At 49.2% G+C, this 25,703-nt stretch overlaps 1 protein-coding gene across 2 annotated transcripts in view; it reads left to right on the top strand.

Moving 5' to 3' along the window:
- Window positions 1-25,703, top strand: part of RNF169 (ring finger protein 169) — a 32,076-nt gene continuing 6,373 nt past the window's right edge. The window contains exons 1-5 of one of the 2 annotated variants that reach the window (XM_076328543.1): window positions 1-337; window positions 14,591-14,667; window positions 21,038-21,184; window positions 22,630-22,742; window positions 23,481-23,580. In XM_076328543.1, coding sequence (XP_076184658.1) covers window positions 1-337; window positions 14,591-14,667; window positions 21,038-21,184; window positions 22,630-22,742; window positions 23,481-23,580 — 774 coding nt within the window. Of the gene's footprint in view, window positions 338-13,996; window positions 14,077-14,590; window positions 14,668-21,037; window positions 21,185-22,629; window positions 22,743-23,480; window positions 23,581-25,703 lie in introns of those variants that run through there. The other variant, XM_076328544.1, reaches the window with a different exon arrangement.

The raw sequence follows: 25,703 nt of genomic DNA, 5'->3' as shown, positions 1-25,703 counted from the left end.
ATGGCGGCGGCGGGCCCCGGCGGCCGGGCCGCGGTGCCGGCGCGGCGGGGGCGGCGGCGGCGGGGGCGGGCCGGGGCGGCGGCGGAGGAGGACGAGGTGGTGCTGGCGGTGGCGGAGTGCCCGGTATGCCGCCAGGCGCTGGTGGAGGCGGTGACGCCGCCCTGCCGCCACTCGCTCTGCCTCGCCTGCTTCCAGCGCTGCCTGCAGGGCCCGGGCCTCTGCTGCCCGCTCTGCCGCAGCCGCCTCTCCACTTGGGCCCGCCGCCAGCAGGCCCGCGCCGAGCCCGCCGCGACGACGGCCGCCGGAGGAGGCGGGGAGCAGCGGCCGCCGGACCAAGGTGCGGCGGCGGCGGCGGCGGCGGCGGCGGCGGCGGCGGGCACCTGCCCCTCCCCCTCCCCCCGGTTCTAACCGCCGCCGGCGGCGGGAGGAGGGGGGGGGGGGGAGGGTGGGCGGCGCGGGGCGCGCGCGGGGGCTCGGCCCCGAGGGGGCGGGGCCGGCGCGCGGGAGGTGCGATGAGCCGGCGGGGGCTCAGCCCCGAGGGGGCGGGGCCGGCCTGGCCTGCCGGGGAGGGGGGGTGCGCTGAGTTTGCGGGGGCTCAGCTCCGTCCTGCGGGGCCGGGGCGGGGGGGGGGGGGGGAGGGCCGCGGGGCTGAGCCCACCCTCCTTTGCAGTGGTGGGAGATGGTCATGGAGGGGTAGCCCGGGGTGGGGGAGGGACGTTTCCCCACCTCGCCATGCCCGGATCGACATCTGCTCCATGCAACCGAGTGCGCCCGGGCTCAGCCGCCGGGCTCCCCTCGCCGACAGCATCAGCTATGGGAAGGAGGGTGGGGGGCAGCAGGACGGTGCCCCCCCCCCCCCCGCCTCCATAGAGCACCGGCGAGATGGCGGGCTGGGGAGGTGCGAAGGCTGGGCGGGAGCGGGCTGCCAGCAGCATCTCGCCCCGTTCTCGGCCCCACGTTCATCCACAGGTTTTAACAAAACACCCCGTGTGGGGCAGGCCTGGCCTCTCCTTCGAGCGCCTGCTTGAACCCCGAAATGGTGAACAGCCAATTATTTTTATAATAACGTGGCCCAAAAAGCGAATGGTTACGACGGTGCCGCCCGTCGGAAGGGCTGGTTAAAGTCGGGCGGGTTTCTGCCGCATCGAGAGAGGAAAGCTTTTGCACCGTGGGAAGTCCCGGTCTCTTGTTGACATAAAAAAAGTCCATCGTTTCTGAGTTCATGGCTTTTTGTCACGCGTTTCCTCCCTGTCTCAAAAGCCAGCAGCCTTCCTCAACTCCTAGAAAACTGTTCCCTGCGTTTCGTTTGAAATAAATCCTTGTTTGAGCCGGCTCTTTCCCGGTGGGAGCCGAGGCGCTGCGGGAGATGCCCACCTTGCTGCTGTCAAAACTCCCGGTGCGCCGGGATCTTCTGCCGGCGTCGCGGTGTGCGTTGGTTGGAGAGGTGATGCGGCAGCGCTGGCGGAGATCGGCCGCCTGTGCTGCACCTACACGAGTGCTTCACCGACGTAGCGGCGCTCGTGGGAGCCCTGTAGAGCAGACAAGGCTTTAAGCTACGGATAAACATCCTTTTAGCCGTCCAGCCGTGCCCTAACCGTTCCTTTTCGAGCGTGTTACTGGTCTCCCGGTTCATGCTTGTGTCAGCACCCTCTAATTCGCTGCGGGAAAAATTGGCAGGATGAGCTTAAACAGCTTAAATTGGTGGTTTGAGCTAACCCCGCTAACCTTTGCTGGAAGCAAATTGGGAAGCCTTCGCGCAGAAGGATTTGCTGAATCAATGAACAGACGGGCTGTCCGGAGGGAGCCGAGCCAAACGGCTGGGAGCGGTTCCTCCGCCCTGGCCCAGCTGGAGGAGGGACAACAGAAACTCCCTGAGTCCATCTCCGCTCCAGTCATGCTTAAATATACTCGGCTTGGTCCAGCCTAGCTTGAATGAGACTATCCAGCCATGCTGCAGGAATGCTTATGCAGTGCCTTGGTTGTTTATTTTAAGAAAAATTAGGTTTAATTCTCTGCTTGTCTCGAATTGTCCGAGATGTGTATATTGCAGCAAGGCACGCGGTCATCATGTTGGTTGTCATTTTCTACCTGCCCGAACTTCCTAAAGCTCTGGACGTTGAGGTGCTGGAGCGTGTCCAGAGAAGGGCAACGAGGCTGGTGAGGGGTCTGGAGAACAAGTCTGATGAGGAGCGGCTGAGGGAACTGGGGTTGTTTAGCCTGGAGAAGAGGAGGCTGAGGGGAGACCTCATCGCTCTCTACAACCACCTGAAAGGAGGTTGTAGCGAGGTGGGGTCGGTCTCTTCTCCCAAGTAACAAGCGACAGGACGAGAGGAAACGGCCTCAAGTTGTGCCAGGGGAGGTTTAGATTGGACGTGAGGAAAAATTTCTGTACTGAAAGAGTGGTTAAACATTGGAACAGGCTGCCCAGGGAAGTGGTGGAGTCCCCATCCCTGGAGGTATTTAAAAGACGTGTAGATGAGGCGCTTAGGGACATGGTTTAGTGGGTGGTGGTGTTGGGTTGACGGTTGGACTCGATGGTCTTAGAGGTCTTTTCCAGCCTCAATGATTCTATGATTCTATGATTCTAAGTGTCTTGGAGAGAATCGTGGAGTGTCTTAGCACTAAGAAACGTGGGGTGTGCCCCCCAAACGCGGACGGACGCCTGCACCTGAGTGTCACCTTGTACATCTTGAGTATGGCTTTGCCGTGGGCGCTCTGAATTGGGCTAGGCTAACCCCTACTCGCGCTGTACTCTGGTCGCGTTTCATACCATAGACCTCGCCACTGTAAAACTGCACTTAAAGCTGTAGAGCGGTTGAGTTAACAGCTGATGAGGTGAGCTAAAATGAGCTGTGATCTTGAAAGGCATTTCTGCTGCATTTCTAGCCTAGGCTCAAGCTTGTCCTTAAGCAGCACCGGACGGCTGCGTCGGGCTAAAAGCTGTGAAGGTAATTGCCCACTTGTCTTGTAAGTTGGGCTAATAGTGTGGAAATCAAAGGTAGTTGATCCATTACAAATGATAACCTACTACATGCAGAGAGAGAGCAGTGGATGTGGTTTATCTTGACATTAGTGAGGCTTATCGGAGAATCACAGCGTGGCTGAGGTTGGCAGGGACCTCTGGAGACCCGACCCCTGCTCAAAGCGAGGTCACCAGGAGCATGTTGCCCAGGACCGTGTCCAGTTGGGTTTTGACTGTCGCCGAGGTTGGAGACTCTGCAGCTTCTCTGGGCAACCTGTGTCAATGCTTGACCACCCTGACAGTAAAAAAAGTGTTTTCCTACGTTAAATGGAACTTCTTGTATTTCAATTTGTGCCCATTTCCTCTTGTCCTGTCACTGGGCACTGCTGAGAAGAGCCTGGCTCTGTCTTCTCTGCTGTCTTCCACCAGGTATTTAAACACATTGGTAAGATCCCCCCAGGCCGCCTGCTCTCCAGGCTGAACAGTCCCAGCTCTCTCAGCCTCCTCTTGTATGTCAGATACTCCAGTCTCTTACTGATCTTCATGGCCCTTCACTGATCAAGATAAACAACATCCACTGCTCTCCACTCATCCACTGAGCCTGTCATCTCACCACGGAAGACTACTACGTTGGTTAAGCATGCTTTCCTTTTCATAAATCCAAGCTGACTACCTCCCGAACACCTCCTTGTCCTTGTCTAGAAGTGGTTTCCAGGAATAGTTGCTCCATCACCTTCCCAGGGATCGAGGTGGGGCTGGCCCTGTTGTTCCTCCTCCTTCCCCTTTTTGAAGGGAGGAGTGACATTTGCTTTCTTCCAGGCCTCAAGAACCTCTCCTGATCACCACAACCTTTCAAAGATAATCAAGAGTGGCCTCACAATGACGTTGGCCAGCTCCCTCAGCACTTGTGGGTGCAACCCATTAGGTTCCATGGACTCGTGTACGTCTAGTTTGTTTAAATGTTCCCTAACCTGGAAGGAGGGTGGGTCTTCCTTGCTCCAGACTTTCCCCCTGGTCTCAGGGGCCTGGGATTCCTGAAGCTGGTCTTAGAATCACAGAAGGGTTTGGGTTGGAAGGGACCTTCAAAGATCATCTAGTCCAACCCCCCTGCCGTGGGCAGGGACATCTTCCACTAGATCAGCCTCATCTTGAACACTTCCAACGATGGCACATCCACAACCTCTCTGGGCAACCTGTGCCAGTGTCTCACCTCCCTCATCCTAAAACATTTCTTCCTTACGTCCAATCTAAACCTACCCTCCTTCAGTTTAAAGCCGTTGACCCTTCTCCTGACGCTACAGGCCCTGGTAAAAAGTCTCTCTCCATCTGTTTTATAAGCCCCCTGTGTATACTGAAAGACTGCAGTAAGGTCTCCCCGCAGCCTTCTCTTCTCCAGGCAGAACAACCCCAACTCTCTCAGCCTTTCTCCACAGCAGAGGTGTTCCAGCCCTCTGACCATTTTCGTGGCCCTCCTCTGGACCCGCTCTAGCCGTGAAGAGTGAGGAGAGGAGGCATTGAACATCTCAGCCTTTTCTGTGTCCTTTAGCATCAGGTCCCCTGCCCCACCTAGAAGCAGACCCACATTTTCCTTTTGCTGCTGACGTACTTGCAGAAGCCTTTCTTGTTGCCCATCACGTGCATTTGCTTTTCGCCCTTTTGACTCTTGGCTCCCGTAACATCCACACTGACGCACTGGTGGAGACCTGGGGGGACCTTATCAATGTATATAAATCCCTGAGAGGAGGCAGTAAAGGCAGCAGAGCCAGGCTCTTCTCGGTGGTGCCCAGTGACAGGACAGGAGGCAACGGACAAACTGAAACGCGAGGTTTCATTTGCCGTAAGAAAAAAACTTTTTACTGTGAGGGTGACCAAGCACTGGCATAGGTCACCCAGGGAGGTTGTGGAGTCTCCATCCTGGGAGATAGTCAAAACCCAACTGGACATGGACCTGGCCAGCCTGCTCCTGGTGACCCAGCTTGAGCAGAGGGGTTTGGTCTCCAGAGGTCTTTGCCAACCTCAACTATTCTGTGATTCTGTTATCAAACACTGAATAAGCTGATGTATTTAATTAAATCACTTAAAATCTGCAAAATCTTAAAAACTACTTGGTATGACCTCTTGACATACCTTGATTATTCCAGCTTAAATTGGCTGATTAATCACGGTTTCAAGTCTCAATTTTTGTCATTCACTTTGGGATTCGTACACAATAGTGGACTTAAGGAGCTCTCAGACCTTGGCTGAGGTTGGGGATTCTGCATTCGGTGCTATACAAATACGTATGAAGACAAAGCTCTTGTCATGACGCTTGTCAAACGAAACTGGATAGAAGTAAGCGGAGACAACGCATACTCGCTGCCTGTGTTGTGTCTTAGCGTGGGCTGGGTTTGTCTTGCCTGCTCCTGGGCGCCTGATGCCCTTCGAGCCGCCCTGCTGCCTTCAGCCTGGCCTCCAGCGCCCGCTCCAGAAGGGTGTGGGTGGCCCATAGGTCCCACGTCCTCTCTGCCTGCTCTGGGCATCTTTAAGTACCACATAGCACCTAGAAAGGCACCCTAGGTGCTGGTGTAAAACCAAATTTTGAGCTAAGGATGCAGTACTGGCTGTAATCCTTCGTTAAGTAAGGTTTCTTATATTAAAACAGTTGCCTGGTGAAAGTCTTGGAAGGCAGATAGGCGCAGCAGATGGGAGGCTTGGAGGCCGCAGGTATGTGTTTGAGGATTCAGCTAGCCAAGAAGAAAGAACATAACATGTTCACGGCGAGGTGCTCAGCCTGATTTCTAAGAAAATAAGTGCATTCACATTTCTCCCGAGGAAGATGGAATACCCTACGAATCAAGACAAAAGAAAAGGATCTTGTGAAAAAGGACGAGCAGATGAGATCGTGGCTGTATCTTCTCAGACAGCAGGCACAAGGCCCACCTTCAGTATCAGATACTCACCCGCATTGATAGATTTTTGCCTGTCAGTCCTGACATTACCGTCCCAGATTATAGATGACTTCAGGGAGCTTGGAAAATTGCTGAAGGACAAGTGTTCCCCCATGAACTGGGAAACAGAAATTCAATTTTCCATCGAAAGGGCTTGTTAAGCTGGTCAAGAGCTTTAAACTCCTAACACGAAAGTGGTCTGGGAGGGAGAGAATAAATGACTGCTTTTGGAAGGGACAGGGGAAGTCTGCTCCCCTGCGCCGAGGTAGGGATCGAGTGTACCTAAACCATTCCTCGTAGACATCCGAGTTGTCCGTTCATACACAGATGGCCGAAGGGGATCCCACGGCCGCCTTTGTTTCAGCCTCTGAACACTTGGAAAATTTTGCCTAATAGCTAATCAAAATCTCCTTTGTTAGAAACGCAGCTGATTTCTTTTGTTTCTCTTCTGCCCGGTAGCAATGCAGAACAATTAATAACCGATGCTTTTATAAGAGGGGTGGGGTGTTTTTGCCAGACTTCTAACATGACTTCCCCCTCCTTCCTCCGAGTCTTTTTTTGGCTGTGGTTTCCCTCTTTCCCCGCTGGACCAGACCAGTCTAGTTCTTGAGTATTTCCTGGTGATTCCTTAATTTCCTGTCATTTCTGTTGTCGTGTAGCCTGTCGCCAGTTTTTTTGTCTCAAGGCCACAGTGCTAAGAGTTGAGAAACAGCAATCCCGGTGAAGCCTTTCCCTGCTACGTTGAAAAGCAGTGATTTACTCCCCACGCCAAACTGATCGAAGGCGACACCACCTCTTTTTTTCCCCCTTGTCGCAGCATTGGTGTTGTATGGCTGTTTGACGGGATGGGTTAAATTTAAGATTGCCCAGGAAAAGAAATAAGGTAGGGGTGCCTCTTCAGGGGCAGTAACAACTGTGCCGTGAGACTGTCGGAGTGCTTGCACCTCCGTCTCCTCCCACGCTGTCCTCTCTCCAGTCATCCACGATACTGAAATTATTTTTAATCTACCATTCAAGCCATTAATGAGGAGAGCGATTAGGACCAGACCCAGAGCTAGCCCAGTGGCCAGCGTGAGAGGCTGTCCTGGCATGGCAGTGGATCGTTAACTCTTGGAAAATAATTTTTCAGCTAGTCGTGCATCCATCTGAAGAGTGGTTATACCTAGACTAGCTTTTTTTTTTTCCCCTCACTGTGCTTCTAAGAATGTTTTTTTTTTTATGTGCTTCCAAATGAAAAAGTCAAAATATTTTTGACGTACTGTTACTCAGGATGCTGAGGACAGGGTTATCCTGCAAAACAGGGATATATCCAGATAATACGGGAACTAGAGAGTGAGCTGGGAATTGGCATGCAAGGAAACCTCATGGAACGAGCCTGCGTCTGCTGGAATTTCAGCTCCGTCTCGGGACCAGCCCTGCTGTACCCAACCTGGCAGCTCTGCAGGGTTGCATGTGTGTCTCTGGCAGCTCCAGGAGAGCACGTGAGCTTTTGTGTTTGTGCAATGCTGCGCCTGAGCTGAAATGGTCTCCATGAGCCCAAAGGGTGTTGGCACTAAACCATATCTAGCAAAATTTCTTAACTTGTCTTCATGAGGTTAAGAGCTATCGCTCCTTGCCCCACTCCCACTCCTTACAGCTTCTCCACCTGGGACTCTGAGCTTCTTCCCTCCGATGCCTTCGTACCACACTCCTACCTCCCCAGCCAGCTCTTCTCCTCCTTTCTCCACAGAGGCATAAGGGCAGGACTTTGAGTTCCTTTGCGGTGGTTCCTACTCTCGTATTCTCTTCCTTTATTTCCTTACGCATTTCTGTCCAGAGCAAGTTTTGGACAGTGCAGGAGGCAGTTCCTGCATGGGCTACTCAAAAGTACATGGGTGACCCCTAACACAGAGCATCCTGCTAGTCCTTAACTTTCTCTGTAAAGAAAAATTGTGGATATCTTGGTCTCTACAGCAGGTAAAATACCCTCTCACCCCCAAGAGATGAACTCGTATTACTTGTTTCCCCCTCATCCCCTAATTATCCCATCAAAGAAGGAGATTGGACTAAATTAATGCGAGTTGTTCTTACAGAGCTGGTGTTAGTTTGTCGTCTGCCTGTTACCTTCTAGATACTTGCTAATGAACTAACAATTGGTTGTAGTACCCGTTAGCGTATTGAAACTAAGCCTGCTGTTTTACAGTTTTCAAGTAGCTGCTTCCCCTCTTGTTCCCCTACTTCTCCATGACCTTAAAGAAAACCCCTTTGCTCCAGGAAGCCCCGAAGACAACCACAAACAGTTCAGAACTTACCAAGGGGGATTCCTCCAGCTTTCTAAAGCCACCTCTTCGCTCTCTCCCTCTCCATCTTCCTTTATTCAAAGCCTCTTCCCGGGGGTTGCTACCAGCAGGAACGCATCTTTCGGATTTATACCCAATACGGCTCGAACAACTCCCATCTTCGCCGAGACTGGCTCTCAGCACACCATGCAGAGGCATCGGCCGGTTCACAGCCACGTCCCTGGAGAGGTCTTTCCATTTACAGTCTATTGTATTCTTGAACTTGGTACATTCTTTTTAGCTTAAATGGCCTTTCATCTATTTATACCGCTGTACGACTCAAATTTTATAAATCCTAGCGTAAGGCCTATTTACTGGACGTGCATTGTGTGAAACCCACAGCCTTGCTTTCACCGTTAGCTGCCCATAGAAACCGGGCAAGACAGATCATTCATATGGATGAGAAACAGCATTCAAGAGAGTTCTTCCAAAATACCTTTCCTTTGCCTTTTTTGTGCCATCTTTATTTACTTCTTGTTTCTGCACTCCTGTTTCTTAAAGTACCCGATTGCAGTTAATTTTTGGTAAACACCAAAGCATCACTCTTCTGAACACTTAAGCTTTCACTGTGTCACTTACTTGTCTGCCCTCTTCCCATTAACTGGTGGACTTTTTTGTTTTCTGTCTTGCTTTTAATGCATGTCTAGATCCACTTTTTGGTGGCACTGTGTGCCTTTTCCCAGGTCCCCAAGCCAAGCTTTTGAAAATGAAGAAATGGAACAAGAGGTGAGGGGGAAAGCAATGCTTTCTGTGCCCTGGCATCAGTGCTAGGGGAGCCGGGTCGCTCCATTTGGAACATAAATCAAGCAAAATTAGGTAATTCGCCCCCTCTGCTCTGCTCTGGTGAGACCCCCCCTGGAGCACTGCGTCCAGCTCTGGAGCCCTCAGCACAGGAAAGACACGGAGCTGTTGGAGCGGGTCCAGAGGAGGGTCACAAAAATGATCAGGGGGCTGGAACACCTCTGCTATGGAGAAAGGCTGAGAGAGTCGGGGTTGTTCAGCCTGGAGAAGAGAAGGCTCCGGGGAGACCTTGTTGTGGCCTTTTTACCAGGGCCTGTAGTGCAGGACAAGGGGCAACGGCTTTAAACTGAAAGAGAGTAGGTTTAGATTGGACAGAAGGAGGAAATTCTTTACAATGAGGATGGTGAGACACTGGCGCAGGTTGCCCAGAGAAGCTGTGGATGCCCCATCATTGGAAGTGTTCAAGGTCAGGTTGGACAAGGCTTTGAGCAACCTGATCTAGTGGAAGATCATAGAATCATGGAATCATTTAGGTTGACCTTTAAGATCATCGAGTCCAACCGTAAACCTAACACTGCCAAGTCCACCACTAAATGTCCCTGCCCATGGCAGGGGGGTTGGACTAGATGATCTTCAAAGGTCCCTTCCAACCCAAACAATTCTGTGATTCTGTGAAAATCTGTTGGGAAGACTTGTCTCGGCGAGATTATTGAAATTCCTGGTACTAGCCTATTTAGGATGTAGCAAGTGAGGGAGAAATGACAGTACGTTAATAGCTATCAACCACATGAACGTTCTCCTAGTGTCATCTCCTGCTTCAGCTGGAACTCCAGGCTCAGAACTAGATTAAACCTATTTTTGTCCCATTTGGCTGTGCATGAAAACTGGTCTGGAGCCTGTTGTGGTACAGGAACTGCTTTGGGGTGAAAAAACATTTTTGGAGGGTTGCATTTTTCTTCAGTAGATTGGTCTTAGCTTGACTGAGTTTCGGTCTCCGGTTTGCTGTGACCACAGGTGCCCGCGGCAGGGCAGGAGAAGGGGGCTGGCGATGCCGCGTGTTGTCCTTCCAGTACTTGACAGCCCTAAGCCTTCCTACAGCTCCAACCTTACTGATTCTTCCACTTACAAAAAAGTTGCAGATTTGTGGCCGGAATGTTCTGAGTTTTAATTTCTTGTTTCCAAATACGCCCCGATCCACTGATACCGAAGTATGCCATCGGCATATCTTCGTGTAATTTAGTTAACACCCTTTTAAAAGAACTAGAGTAACTGCTCTTGTTGGAAAACTGTTTCCAAACCTCTCCGTAGTCAGAAAACTTCTAACTTCTTGTTTTGTGTTTTGGAAACATTAAGATCTCATCTTCATCTGCAAGTATAAACACTAACTGCTGGAAGTTAAAAGGCAAAACAGCAAAAACCTCAAGGTTTTGATTATCCCTGCCAGGAATAAAGGGAAGCTGCAAAGTCTGCTGAAATTTTCCATGGAAGCTGGGGGTGAGGGGGACTCGCTGCCGCGAGTGGCAGAGCTTTGACTTGCCGGATGGCACCGGTTTGACAAAACCTGGGAGCCTCTGAACAACAGACAGGGAACTGAAGGGATTCTGAATCGAGTTCAACTTATTTTTATCCAACCCATGTTGCTGAATTCACCAGATGGATGTTTCTGAATCTTTCGCCAGTAAGTATAAAATCTGCTGGTCAAGAGCGTGGATTAACAGTGACAGTGTGTAATGTGTACTTCTGCGTGCTAACGTTGAAAGGATGGAGTCATTCGAGGGGTTTGAGGCTACAAGTCAAATGCCTCTTATAAAGAGAACCAGCGTTAAATAATTAGAAAATCTCTTGTCCTCTCAAATAGTGCAGAAATCAATTGTTTTTTCCGAGATTGAGCACAATAAGATGAAACTCTTGTCTGACAGCATAAAATAGCAGGATGCCGGGTTTGATCCTGCTGCTGCGACTGTCTCGGTGCTATCGCCCTGCTTGGAAGGAGCATCCCAGTGCCAACCTTCCCAACAGCCCTTCCAAGTCAGCTTCATTCAGAAACCGTTTCTGTTGACCCACAGCTCACTCGAGAGGAAGAGCAAGCGGGAGCTTTGCTGCAAAATCAAGTAAAAGGCCATTTCTTCCATCATCTTACCCATTCCCGTTGTTCCTCTAGGCCGTGGCACACATCGAAACAGCTGAGCAGCCTTGTCCTGGACCTGAACATCCAGAATTAGCACGCGGAGGTGTGCTGGAGGAACACATGTGATGCTCTGATCATAGAATCATAGAATCATTAAGGTTGGAAAAGACCTCTAAGATCATCGAGTCCAACTGTCAACCCAACACCACCACCCACTAAACCATGTCCCTAAGTGCCTCATCTACTCGTCTTTTAAATACCTCCAGGGATGGGGACTCCACCACTTCCTGGGCAGCCTGTTCCAATGTTTAACCACTCTTCCAGTACAGAAATTTTTCCTTACATCCAATCTAAACCTCCCCTGGTGCAACTTGAGGCCGTTTCCTCTCGTCTTATCGCTTGTTACTTGGGAGAAGAGACCGACCCCACCTCGCTACAACCTCCTTTCAGGGAGTTGTAGAGAGCGATGAGGTCTCCCCTCAGCCTCCTCTTCTCCAGGCTGAACAACCCCAGTTCCCTCAGCCGCTCCTCATCAGACTTGTTCTCCAGACCCCTCACCAGCCTCGTTGCCCTTCTCTGGACACGCTCCAGCACCTCGACGTCCTTCTTGGAGTGAGGGGCCCAAAACTGAACACAGTATTTGAGGTGCGGCCTCACCAGTGCCGAGTACAGGGGCACGATCACTTCCCTACTCCTGCTGGCCACACCATTTCTGATACAGGCCAGGATGCCATTGGCCTTCTTGGCCGCCTGGGCGCACTGCCGGCTCATGTTCAGCCGGCTGTCGACCAGCACCCCCAGGTCCTTTTCCGACAGGCAGCTTTCCAGCCCCTCTTCCCCAAGCCTGTAGCGCTGCATGGGGTTGTTGTGGCCGAAGTGCAGGACCCGGCACTTGGCCTTGTTGAACCTCATCCAGTTGGCCTCGGCCCATCGATCCAGGCTGTCCAGGTCCCTCTGCAGAGCCTTCCTATCCTCCAGCAGATCAACACTCCCGCCCAACTTGGTGTCGCCTGCAAACTGCCTGAGGGTGCACTCGGTCCCCTCATCCAGATCATCGATGAAGATATTGAACAAGACCGGCCCCAAAACTGAGCCCTGGGGAACACCGCTCGTGACCGGCCGCCAACTGGATTGAACTCCATTCACCACAAATCATCCTGCCTTCCTCCCCAGCTGCATCCCGGTGCAAGGACCGGTCTGGTTCGATTTGCAGCGGTTCTGTGCCGACAGGAGCATCCTTGGCTGGGGGCAGCCACCGTGCAGCGTCACTCTAACCCAGAAACTAATGGGGTGTTGTAAACGTAGATATACAGTTGTGCATACATTTTTGTTTTCGTCTCTTCTACACAGAGTTAGAAATTTGAGGTCTCTCTCTTTTCACCCATCTATAAAATATACAAGTTGGTGCGTAAAGATGCTATAGATAAAATTGCCTCCGCCTGGTGTTGGACCACTTCAGCTAACCCGGCACAACTTTATAGATAAATGTTGTTCCATTATTTAAAATCTCTTCTGGCTTGCTGAGGCAACAAAACAGTTTATGTGGTTTGTCTTTACTGCAGCATGTTCCCCTCGGGTTAGCTCGTACGCTTTTATTACCCTGGAGGGAAAAAATACACCTTTTTAGCTATGAAGATAAGGTCTGAGACAAGCCTTAAACATTCAGAAGTAATTGAAGGTTGCTGCGGGCGCATTACAGATTGCTGCTGCTCTCGGGACTGTCTCTGTGGAAGTTAAGCTTGATAAAATTCACAAAGAACTGGAACTGCTCAAGGACACAATTGAAAAAACATTTTGAGAAGCCGGTGGAAGGTTTCCAGCACGGCCGGTTGCAGGCGCAGAAGCAGGAGCGAGGAATGCAGCCTGGCCTCCCCGGCATCGCCGCCGCTCGGGATTTTTATCACACGTGTTGGGACATTTTGGATGTTTTCCTTTAAAAACAAGCCTAGCTCACGCAGGCGTGTGAGTAAGAGGGAGTAGCAGCTCTTTTTTTAAAAAAAACCCAGCCTTATAATCTATATGCTTGATGTTTGATTACAAGAGGGTTTTTTTCCCCCTTTTAAAGCAAGTATTAAAGAAATACTTCGTGATTTGTTCAGCTCTGAGGTTGGCAGCCTTCCCTCTCTGGAGCTCCTCGAGCAGGAAACTCCGGAGTTTGCACTCACTCACCGGTGGGGTGGGAGTGAAGTTACGGGGCTTTCCTCTAAGAACTTTAAAAGCAAACCGGTGGAAGGCAGGACAGGTGAAAACAGGATTTAGTCGGTCTTTAAATGGCATGTTTCAGCACCAGGGCTGTGACCTGTCCCCGGGGAGGAGGCAAATGTGGCCGTGAACCGGAGGATGCCCGCCGGGGCAGTCGGCTGCCAGCCGCTGGGCGTTTGATTTACTTACCCCGCCGTGAACCTTTCATTTTGGGCCAGTGTGTTTGAGGAATACAAACGCTTCCTAAACAAAACATGCGGTGGAGCTGCCGGTTTATATCTCTTAATTTTAGCGAGCTGGGAAAAGGAAATACTACTGATGTTTCCTCCTTGCTCGTACCCATTTCATCCCGAGCGTAGCACGTCGGGATGATGAGCTGTGCTGCACCCTGCCTGGAGCACTGATACAAGCTGAGCCAGGGTGGTTGTTCAGGGGCTGTTGTTTTATTCCCGTTGTTCCCTTTTCCATCCAAGCTCCTCCGACTGTAATGCGACTTGCCCAGACTTGCGCTGCACAGAAGCGGGAGGGAGCTTTGAGGCCGACATAAAGAAGGGAGTCATTTGGGGAGTAGCAAACTCCAGGGACGGAGGTTAAACTATAACCCCATGCCAATACGCTTTTGGTTTCTGAATTCCCGAGGGGGAAGGGAGGAAGCGGGAGCAGGATGGGGAATTCCTGCCAGACGGAGCAGCCCGCCCGCCCGGCTTTGAAATACTGACTTTGGGGAGCGCATTGCAAGCGGAATAAAAGCTGTGCTCGCTCCAGACCGGCGGGACGGCACTGCAAACGGCTGTGCAGGTGAATGGGACGTGGAGGAGTAAAAACACCGGTTATATAGAAGATAGAGAGCGTACTCGATGCGTTCGTTTAAATGGCAGAAGGGGACGGGTGTGAATTCGGGGTGTTGTGCTGCTGCTGTCAGCCTGCGTTTCTTGGGTGTCTGGCCAGAGCAGATGCTTAAAGCCTGGTTTTATTTCTAGGACTCAGATTCCCTGTGACTTCTCAGGGCTGTTACTTAACCTCTGTGTTTACATCCTCCTAATACTCCCCTGCTTGTCAAGAACTCTTGAGAATCTCAAAAGAAACTACAGACATGCAAAATGGTATTACTTGGCCATCCTCCTCCAAATGTTTCTGTACGTTAAACAGAGCTTTGATAGCAGTGTCGTAATCTAAACATATGTGCTTGAAAAAATGCTGCAGAACCTCTTGTGCAGTCCCTGGAGAGCTTACCCTTTTTGGGAAATAATGGACAACCCCAGCCATCATACACTAAAAAGTGTTTCCTTTTTTTTTTTCCTTCTCTTTCCAGACTTTATATTCAGAGCACCCATTAAATTAAGCAAACCGGGGGAACTCCGAGAAGAATATGAAAGCCAGCTAAGGAAGGTACGGTATTCTGTCTAATTGTGGTTTTTCTTCGAGAATAACTTGGATTTCCTGCAGGAATGCCGTCCTACCTCTAAGGAAACTTGAAGGGCTTTTTATTCCTGCTCTGTAACAAAGGTCATTTATTCCCTTTATGCTGTTCAGCCAGTTCAGGAAAATGTTGGCAGTAATCGAGCACGTAGAAGCCAGATTTTGCTGTCTTAGGCTGCCTTCCAGAACATGGAAATGTACCTTCCTTGGTGGACCTTGAGGGACTGTTCGGTTGTACAGGGTTTCTTAGAGCATCAGTATTTGTGGATGTAATTCCATAAAGGCTTTTGCAGCATAAGGCATCTCCTGCAGTAACATCCTTCTCAGAAACAATCTATTCCAAACCAGAGCTTTCTGTCTAATTTTAGGCAAGGAAAAAATGTCAATTAAAGACAAAAAACTGAGAAGGGAAGAAAAGCTTTTCAGCTGTTTTGGAGTTAAAGTCTGGGAAAATATTTTCTACATTTTAAAAGGGTTTTTTTTTTTAAATCTAAATCACTGAAACGTCTCCAGTGGCTAGTCTTTTATGGAAATTGGCTGCTTTTTAAGTGAGAAACGTTACTGTGAAAGCGATGACTGCTGCAGCTGAGCGGATAATGATTTCCATTGCAACCCCTCTCGTGAGAGTCGCCCGTAACTTGCTAAGACGCGCGCGTTGCCACTCGTAGCTCCTGCCTCTGTCCTCCCTGCCTCTGCCTGGACCTGCGCGAAACGCGGTGGACTCTGCCCCGCTGCTGGTGTCTCTGTCAACAGATGTAATTGCTGTCCCGGGGCCTTGATCTCTGCGATGGCCGTTTTCCTTTGAGATGGGTCCAACCTCTCGCTGATCAGTTTACCTGCTGGGGAGAAGGAACAGGGTTTTTTTCATCATTGAAGAATTTTCTTTGGGTTTTCTCTTGAAGATCTCAACAACCGTAGAAATGGCTGGGAAGCTGACGTTCAGTTAGAAGAATAGCCTTGTCCACTGAGTGATGCTAAGTAGGGAAATACTGCTTAGATGATATTTAAGGTAAATAACTCGTCTGGGAAATGCGTATATGTGAGGAGGCAATTAAAAATGTAGAAGGGTCTTCTCTCCTGCTTCTTTATGCGTGGAATTAGCAGTGACACTGATGGGCAGTGTCACCACAGGTTATTAGGATAACTTTGGCTGCCTGTGACCTTTCGTTAAGTGATGTTAAGAAACGCAAACTCTTCTCTGGTCCAGGTGACTTTCGCTGGGGAGGCAAGCATGCTTTGTGCGTGAAGTCTTGTGACTTGCGGCATTTTTAGCAGCGGCGAGACACTTCGTTGAGAAGCAGTTGGTTTAGGCAGCAGTGTAAGCCTTAAGTGCACAGAAATCTTATTCATGTAAAAATCTAGTTTATTAATTAACTTAAACGTGCATCACTGTATTTGGCAGTTTGTTTTTTTTTTCACTGTAACCTTTAGGATGAGTATACTCAGGGTATCTTTGGCTTAAAGAAGAAATAAAGCTTTTTATGTAGGTATTAACTCTAAACCTTGCTAGGGTTTTATAAATCGCTCTGTAATAGTGAGTGGGAGACTTTCCGTGATGATATTGGAGCTAACTCATCATTGATCCTGCCAGACTTGTTGCTTGATGTCTTCAATCCAGCTGCAAGGCCAGAATTTCCCGGGTGTCCAGAGGAGCAGGAACCGCCTGAGTTCATGGGGACAGGATCTTAGCTCTGCAGTTCTTCCAAGTGCCTCCGGACTGATGCATATCCAGATCTTCTGGAAGGATTAAACCATCTTTTTTCCCATGGTCCATCAAAAAATTTATAGGAGCATTGCACCCGTGCAGGACAAAGTGGGTGCTTTGTCACCGTTTGCTAATCCTGATCACTCCGTTACCGACTTTAAATACGATTTCTATAAAGTCCAGTTAAGCACATTTGAAGCAGAGTCAGACTGCAGCTGAAGAGGTTTTCGCATCTACCGCTTGACTTCAGCAAAAAGATGCCACGTGCGGTCCAGTGCCAACACTTCTCACTTCCCCACCAGTCGAAAGGAAACACTTCAACATGTTTCTGGCATTTTGGGCATGTTTTTGACTCGCTCCTGTTCAGCCTGCTGGCTTCCCTTTTTTGCTCACTGGCAGATTGGAGATAGGTTTCTTTCCCCTCCCGACTTAAACTCGCTTTTTATGAACCTCGTCTGAAAGAGCTGGTGTGTGGGGGGGATTCTCTGAATCATCATCTAAGAGAAAAGGGCGATGTAATTTTGCTGACAAAATGGCAACTGATGATGCAGTTGTGCTTTTTCCTTATTCCAGGCAAAATTGTGACTGTTGCCACTTGGTGAGAGTTTCTTGGTGTCTCTGAACTTCTGAATTAGGCAGGAGGAGACGAGAACTCAGGTTTGGGAATCGAACCTTGTGTATAACTGGGCTTCCCGCTGTGTCTCGAGGCAAGAGATTTCGTCTCAGCTTCCCTGCCCGTGAAACGGGGATAACCCGTGCTGGAGAGGAAGGGAGAGGAGCGTTCAAAAGCTTTTACGTCTCCCAGATGTGAGTTGTTTTATAAATCCTAGCTCTTGACCTGCTTCCTAGCCTTTTGCAGTGGAAAACAAAGTAGTTACCGTAATTATGTACTGAAGAATTCTTACTTGAAGTGGATAATCTCGTAGTGTAATTTTCTCAACTGACTTTCAGAATGAGACGAAACGTTTGCTGTTTGTGCAGGATAGCGAGACGGTTTTTTCCTCTTTTGCACAGCGCACTTGGTGCTCTTGTATTTTATATTTTTCCAAAGGAGGATACCGTTTCTGTGTACTAAAAACCTAACTCATCCTGTTAAACTGTCTTTCTGTCATGAGCAGTCTATTGCTTGTAATCACACGCAGTCAGGAGGGAAACTCCTACCTGAGGCATGTGCTGACATGCAGCTTTCCAGCGGCATGGGTAGACGGAGCAGGCTCGGGGAGCGAGCAAGCAAACCCGGACAGTTTATTGAGCGAAGAGAAGATGTCAAACGTGAGTTTACCAAACTTTTGAAACTGACTGTTAGTATCAAGAACGACGTTCCTGAAATTCTCATTTCTTGAGCAATTCTTGAGCAAAAAATTAGCGATTGCTTGTAGAGTATTCTCTCCTGCAGTTTCAAACGGGCTATCCGAAAGCGCTACAGACTGGTTGAAATGCTTTTTCTGATAACCGCACTGCTAATAGCAGCTGGCGGTCCTGCACCCAGTATTTCGAAGATGCTACTCAGATAACGTAAGATACTTCTCCCAGGGTAGATGTTTCACACCAGCTCGTTTCAGTTTCTAGTCCTCATGTCCCAGCACAGTACTGCCACGTTTGTAAGTAAATTCTCTGGGAGATAATTTACACTAGGCTACTTAAAATGATTTTTTTTCATCAGTACAAATTTTATCGTTAGAGTTTGCTTTTGTTTGCAGCCTGAATTCTGGACCTAAATTCCTTTTTGTATCCCGTTAATTAGGATTAGGATCCTGGTGTTGTTTTTTTCACTGTTCACTGTCAGCAGAGGTTGTGCTTGCACCCGTTAACTGTGCCATGGGTTGGCCTAAAATCCTTAAATATTCCTGTGTGTTGTTACATATGCTTGTGGCTTTAGATTTGGGAGTTGAGTGTAATTTTATAAGTTAGACAAAAAAGTGAAGATTTCCCTATAGCTTTCTTCCATGTGAGAAATACAGAAGGGACACAAGTGTCGGGCAGTATTTCAGCTGGCCAAAAAGAGTCATCTTTATGATAAATCTTGATGTGAACTTGTTTTTCAGCTACTTAAAAAAGGCTCCTTAAAGTGCAGAAATACTGTTCATGAAACGCACAGCAGACTATTCGTCATGTCTGCATCATGTGGCCATCATCTACATTAGTCAGACACTGTGTTGTAGTTATTGCTTGAGATTATTAATAGATCAGGAATTTAAAGATACATCTTAAAACAACTCTCAACGAGAAGTCAAACCAGTCTTTGAAAACATTTGCTGAACACTCACAATCAGCCAAACGGGGGTGTTCCTCTTTTCTACCTTCTCTCCTCCTACCTCTTTCTTCCTCGTCTCTGGGGGTTTGGATTCAGGAGGCTTCGGGTCCTTCCCAGTCTGAAAATCATGACGTGCTTTTCGTGTAATGCATCGTGAACTCCGTTTTCTTTGCCATCCGTATGTCCATGCTTCCCCCCGCCCCCCATGGCAGGGAAGAAAAATACTAAATATTTTTGGAAGAATGAGGCGTTGTTGCAGCGTCGCCCGCTGCCTTTATGTGCAGTGCTGGAGGGTCAGTGCTCGAGCTGCCCGTGGATGCCTTGAGCTTTGCTGGATGGCACCAGGTCCCGCAGCACTGCTCCCCCGGGAGGCGAGGGGGAAATTGCGGCGGTGTCAGAGGATAGGAGGGAACGTAACAGGGCAGCTTCTTCAGCATCTGAGATGCCTACGCTCAAATGGGAGGGATAAACAGAAGTATTTGATTTCCTGGTGCTTAGCCATAGCTGTGATTCGTCAGTGTGATGGAGACCTGTCAGTCAAAGGTCAGGCTTGTTGTCCCAGACGAGGATAGCTTATGCACAGAGGTTGGGTGGAGGAAGAAGGAAGAACCTGGTATATATACATAGATATGTAGACTATTCATGGCCTATGTGTAAGCCTGAAGTTGAGGAAGAGGCTGGGTAATGAGTGAGAAGGGAGCTGGGTGATGTTATCCTGGGCAGGGATGACCAGATGGGGCTATGTGAAGTACGTACTGCAGAGCCTGTTCATCAGGAAAAGGTGCTGGAAAGGAGGAGAAAAGGGGCTTTGTTGGTTTTGAGTAGCAAGTCTGCAGAAAAGAGGTCCTGGCAGAAATGGGGGGGTTTGATTCCTTAGGTAAGGGGGAGCAAAATAATGCAGCAGCAGGACAGGCAACCCGTTGGAGTCGTGGACCGTGCTGGGGATAATCCTTTGGTTCAGGAAGAAAGAAGTCTCTGCAGGGAGAGCCTGGCCGGGAGGAGCTTGTGGACACTGAAGATCGACCTTGGTTGGTTAAAACGGATCACTAAGCGATGGATTGTGCTTTTCGGAGGGAGGGAAGGAAGGAAAGTGTTGCACTTCTCTGAAATCCACTTCTCTCATTACCCACTTCCCTTATTACTGGACTTCCACAAGCTCAAGAATGGGATGGGGATCTTCTGGGAAGATAAGGGAGTGTATGGGGGCTGGCAGTTAATGGAAGAGGCACAGTTTAGAAGGCACAGCAAAAAAGCCTTCAGTGCAGAAAAAGGATGGGAAGTGCAGCAAGACGTAGCTTGGGGCTGCCCTGGCAGTTCTGCAGGATTTCTTGTGCAGCCTTCAGGTTTGTGAAACGCAGTAGCGCAGCACGGGGATAAAATAATGTCGCATCGTAGCTTTTTGGAATTGCCAGGGTGGTGAAAAGTAGCAAGAAAACATCTAAGAACGCACTGGAATTAGAGAAAAACAAAAGGAAATACAGGGGAAGTATTCCTCATGGGAGGTGATACCAACAAGGCTGAAAGTGCTCGGTGCCTTCTATGGATCAGACTTCTTAGATTGCAGCAGTATATTAAAAAAGCAAAGGGATTTCAATAAGGGGTTAACTACGCGGGGCAGAGTAGGAAGCCAGGAGGTAAAAGCAAGTCTGTCCAGCGTGGTGCGCCGGCAGCGGCTGTTCGACGTGCAGCAGGCAGGATCCTGTGGGTCCTTGCGTCCTAGATCCTGGCATTCGCTTGCACTTCTCATCCACATTTGCACTTCAGCTGATAAACTGAATTCACGCCTTGGGCCCCCAGTTGGCCGTCGGAGGGTTGGGTAATCTCTCTGGATCTTCTCCATCCCAACGCGTCAATGAAACAGTAGGATTTCATATAGCGTGTAGGTTTCAACATGGGGATTGCTGTGTCTAACCGATTTTAATTTAGGTGATGCTGTCTGTATGTCTGCCAAATTGTGTGTACTGTGTTGAAGTCCATTAAAAGACTAAAACTGAAATGTCGTAGCTTGCATGAAAATACTGGTTTGCACACTTTTATTTGTAGTATGATTATCTACAAAGAGACAAAAGCTTTTGTCTCGCTATTTTAGGAGGTGGTGTGGCAGAGAAGTCTTTGCCAAACCCTGGGCCTAACAGTGCCTTTGCTGTTTTGCAAAGAAGAAAATATCCACGGTGTTTGTGTAGAGTGCACCTGAAAGCATTGTAGAAACAAACCGATCCTCACATTATTGCTAGTGAGGGAGGCAGTGGCTCTACTCTAGAGTAGAGAAATGAAGACAAAATTAAATTATGTGGCCAGACTCTTGGAAAATCACTTGTTGGCAACCAGGTGCAGGACTTAAGACATTTCAAGTACGCTGCTTCTTTTGTCATTATTTCCAGCTGAGAGAAGGAAAACTACAAGAAGAAAAAGCTTCTGAGGATCTGATTCACAAGTTCATTCTAGATGACATGGACGTAGGAAAAAGAAAAATGGAAGAACAGCAGAAAAAAGATGAATCTTTAGTGCTTAAAGTGAACCAAGAGTGTGTAAGTAAGCTTGTGCTTCTCTTTCCTATCCACATCACAGGCACTGACTGGTAGGTGAAATGCTGCTAAGACTCAGTCCTGGAACAAGGACTAGTTTTTTTAAGACCTTGACTAGCTGAGTATCTCCTGTTCCTGCCCGTTGAAACTGGGAGCTCATCCTTTGACACAGGGAGCTTTCCACCTCGAATACTGTGTTCAGTTTTGGGCCCCTCACTACAAGAAGGACGTGGAGGTGCTGGAGCGTGTCCAGAGAAGGGCAACGAGGCTGGTGAGGGGTCTGGAGAACAAGTCTGCTGAGGAGCGGCTGAGGGAACTGGGGTTGTTTAGCCTGGAGAAGAGGAGGCTGAGGGGAGACCTCATCGCTCTCTACAACTCCCTGAAAGGAGGTTGTAGCGAGGTGGGGTCGGTCTCTTCTCCCAAGTAACAAGCGATAGGACGAGAGGAAACGGCCTCAAGTTGTGCCAGGGGAGGTTTAGATTGGACGTGAGGAAAAATTTCTTTACTGAAAGAGTGGTGAAACATTGGAACAGGCTGCCCAGGGAAGTGGTGGAGTCCCCATCCCTGGAGGTATTTAAAAGACGAGTAGATGAGGCGCTGAGGGACATGGTTTAGTGGGTGGTGGTGTTGGGTTGACAGTTGGACTCGATGATCTTAGAGGTCTTTTCCAACCTCAATGATTCTATGATTCTGTGATTCCAGGGTTAGTTGATTGACTTCATTACAGCCCTTGAAGGCTATGAGCTAACAGATCATAAAGATCCACGTTAATGAAAACTGTCTTCTAGGTTTGTTACGACTACAGATGTTCTTCTAGAGGTTTCTGTCCCCCCTTTTGCCCACTTTACTCATGACTGAAGGTGCACCTCTTCCAAACGTATCAGTTAAATCTGTAGAGGTAACCGCTCTGCTTTGGGTATCCTTGGTCTTCAGGCATATATGCGTTTCCATGAACATAACCTCCGTGAATCTTCTACAGTGTAGGTGTACGATACTGTAGTCCAACAGATTCTTCATGCTGAGTTTTGCCTATTTCTCATTTCAGTTGTGAGACTCCGCAGGAAATGCTCTTAAGATTTAAAGACTGACAGGCTGATACGTGGGTACTGAATAACGTCCCGTAGTACCCTTCTTGTAAGACTTTCTCACGTTTCCTTGATCAATAAATTAACTCTCTTCAGTGACTGACAGCTATACATAGGAGCTGTGCGCTTATTTTTGTATTATTTATGCTTTTGGGGCCAGCCTCTGAGCTGCCACAGCTCCAGAGAAGAGAGCCGCACGAGCACGTGTGTCTGCTGGCAGGTTGCATTCTCAGTTTATGTCCTCTAGGTGTAATCGGAACGGGGGCTTTTGGAATCTTTAATATCTTTGCAAGAAAGAGCTTTATTTTCCAAGTGATTCTTTTTGTTGTGCATGTCAGCTAACTCTTCCTTGATTGACTTCAGTTTCCTGAACGTCTCTCGGATTCAGAGAATGAAGAACCATTCCAGGGGAAGCAAACACATCGGTCGGCTTTTGTCTCCAAGACCAGTGCCTACTCCTTTGCTTTCCTTTCAGGGTAAGATGCTGAGACTTGCTTCAAGCTGACTAATGTTCATTAGAGATGTAAATCTCACGTTCTTTTGACTGTTGTTCTAAACATACCTGAGATGCTTTAAATTTAATTAAAATGGTTGTTCCGATCCAGAATAAGTAATAATTTTTCTGGAGTTTTAGAACAGACTAATTGGTAGGATACAGCGTCTGTCTGATTACCTCCTACCTGTTACAAAACCCTGGGGGTTAACGAAGTTAGTGTTGATCCCACGAAGCAGAAGAATCATTGCCTGTAGATTTAAATGACAGAAATCATTAAAGTACACAATTCTGCATGATGAACTCAAGAGTGCTGGATCCTTCTCCAGCACAGGTATTAAGAGATAGCGTCAGCCCCAAACAGCTTATCAGTGAAAGCTGTTGCATGATGCAGTGGAAGCGGCTGAGTAACTAAGTGTGTTTTCACATGAGAAGCACAGAGGTTTCCACCGCGTCATCATTAGCTCTGACCTCAATTAGTTATAAGCCGTAGGTGGAGGTGTCAGTGTGTTCAGTGCGGAAGGCCTTGAACGCAGACCAGGGCTCTGCAGCCGATCCAAGATTCCTGGATCCCTTTATCCCGAGGGCGTAGGAGGCATCTCTCACAGCCGGGCGCTGCCAAGGCTGATGCCTCCCCCACAGGTAGCTGCTGCCAGGGCTGTTGGGCTGGTTGTTCCTAAGGTCATGAACAATCTCCTCTTTTCACGCATCTGCTTTTCAGGAACCTAACCGCCAAAGTGGAAAGGAGTCGGAGCTGCAACGACACCATTCAGGAGAGATCAAAGAGCAGGCAGAGATCAGCCCCAGCCAACAAAACAAAGGTACCGGCTGCGTCTGGAAACAGAGGGTTTCTGCGTGTAAATATTCTTATCTGAGGTTACACAGCGCCAGTAATCTGGAGGTATAAAATACTGCGTTTGTGGCGCTGCTGGTGCTGTGTTATTGCCGTGGGGCCAATCACTTCCTTGCAGCTCACAATAAAACGCTGCTAGGTTAGAAAATACTAAGCAGAAAAGTAGACAGCTTACGGAGTTGTTTGTTAGCACTGGAGGATAATTGGAAGTTGGAAGGCTACTCGTCATGCTTTTGTCTTGTAATTAATTTTCTTTTCAAGGCTGAATCTCCAGCCGATTAAAGAAAAATCTTCTGGAAGTTTAGAAAAAAATCCTCTCTTCCTCCCCCTTTCTCTCCTGTTCTTTCCAAAGCTGTTTAAACAGAGCAAAACTCATTGCTCTCCTGATGTTCGGATACTTTCTTCTGCACTTCCACGCTACGGGAAGAGCTGGCCTGCTCTTGCTTCCCCTCGCATCCAGCAGACCAAGTGAATTCACCGTATCCGTTACCCTGTGCAACAGGCCCGACTTTTCAGTGCACCGCAGCGCTTCGAAATGAGCACGAAGCACTGCTGAAAATCTGAGCCGGAGGTTTCTCAGGCTCTTCCAGCAGTAATCGCTGGGTACCTTCCGCTCACTGGAGATGACCTTGGCAGACGCCTTTCCTTGCGCCGTGCCTGGCAGCACCGCTGACCCCTCTGTCAGGGATCACTGGGGTCAACTTAGTGTGCCCAGTGGGGATTTTACCATTTTCCGAGTAACGTACGCCAACCAAACTGACCTTCCAAAGGACTGCTCAGAGAGCTCAGGTAGAGCAGGTGGGAGCCGTGTTCTGGGGGCTGCGACCCAGGGAGCAAACGCAGCTTTTCTCCCGGTCCCTGCCTCTTCCGAGGCCGGAGGGTTTCATGTTCTTCCCACTAACATGGAAATCTAGAGCCGGCCGGGATTTCGGGAAGGACGTTCTCCTTGCTGACACGTACCCTGCCAGCAGATGCAAATTTTGCACGCTCGCTCTTGTACTAATCTCTGTCTCTGAGGCCGTGCTCCGCCTCCTTTCCGATGTGCCTCTCCGGCCCGCGGGATCCTGGTGGCTGGCGGCAGCAGCTTAAATCATGAGAGCTGTCAGTTCTCAGCCTGGAACAGCTTCAACACTGCTCCGCCAGGGCCGCTTGCTAGGACGTTCCACCTCCTCGTGCCGACACCCCTCCATCTTGGGCTCAGTTTCATCCCAGATGGAGAAGGGGACGGTTCAATTCCAGAGATCCCATAGGGAACAGAAGCCTCTGCAGTCCTTTGGAAGGTCAGTTTGGTTGGGGTATGTTACTCGGAAAATGGTGAAATCCCCACTGGGCACACTAAGTTGACCCCAGTGATCCCTTAGCTACGCGGCTCCGAGGTGGTGAGCACGGACCATGGTCCAGTTCCCGTCTAAGCTGATAGGAGCTGGACTGAGCTCAAAGCGAGGGCCTATAACTGACCTTCCCTCCCAGGACTTTTTTAAATAGATGGCTTATGGACCTGACCAATTAAGAGTTGCACTACGAGGGTGTTCCATAAACTTATTTTGACCTCAAAATAAGCTAGTAGAAACAACTTTTCTTTCGGGCTAAGCAGGGAAAGGCTATCATTGTTCAAACTAGCTGCTGGATAAAATCATTTCACCTTAGAGAAGAAGAATACCATTTGCGGTTTGCGTACGTGCGGCTTTCATTTCTGATTTATTTGTGGCTGGATTCTCTCACATTCCAAATGTAGCAGCATTAAGGGGTGGGTTTGGAGATGACAAGATGACAAGAAACGCTGCTCTTGAGCTCTGCTGGAGGCTGTCTCAGGCAGTGTCCAGTGTGGTGGCCGCGGTGTGGCCTGGGACCACTCATCAAGGTTGTTCCACCAATCTGCCTCGGGCACATACACACCTTTTCTCATGACGTTTTGCAGCGCAGTGTGTTAAACCTGGGCCAAGTATTTATTCTTTCTCTCCTACGGCTTGGTAGGGAGCAAAAAACCCTTTGGAGGTGATTTCCCTCGAAGAGCATGGCTTCCTTCAGCCAGGGTGGTGCAGTGCCTCTCGGTTTCTCCTTGTCTTGCCTTGCTTCAAGCTTTTTGCCATC

This window comes from Aptenodytes patagonicus, chromosome 1 (genome assembly GCF_965638725.1).
Source record: "Aptenodytes patagonicus chromosome 1, bAptPat1.pri.cur, whole genome shotgun sequence".
Classification (NCBI taxonomy): domain Eukaryota; kingdom Metazoa; phylum Chordata; class Aves; order Sphenisciformes; family Spheniscidae; genus Aptenodytes; species Aptenodytes patagonicus.
The sequence above is the reverse complement of the archived record's forward strand: the minus strand, read 5'-3'. Positions and strand labels throughout refer to the sequence as shown.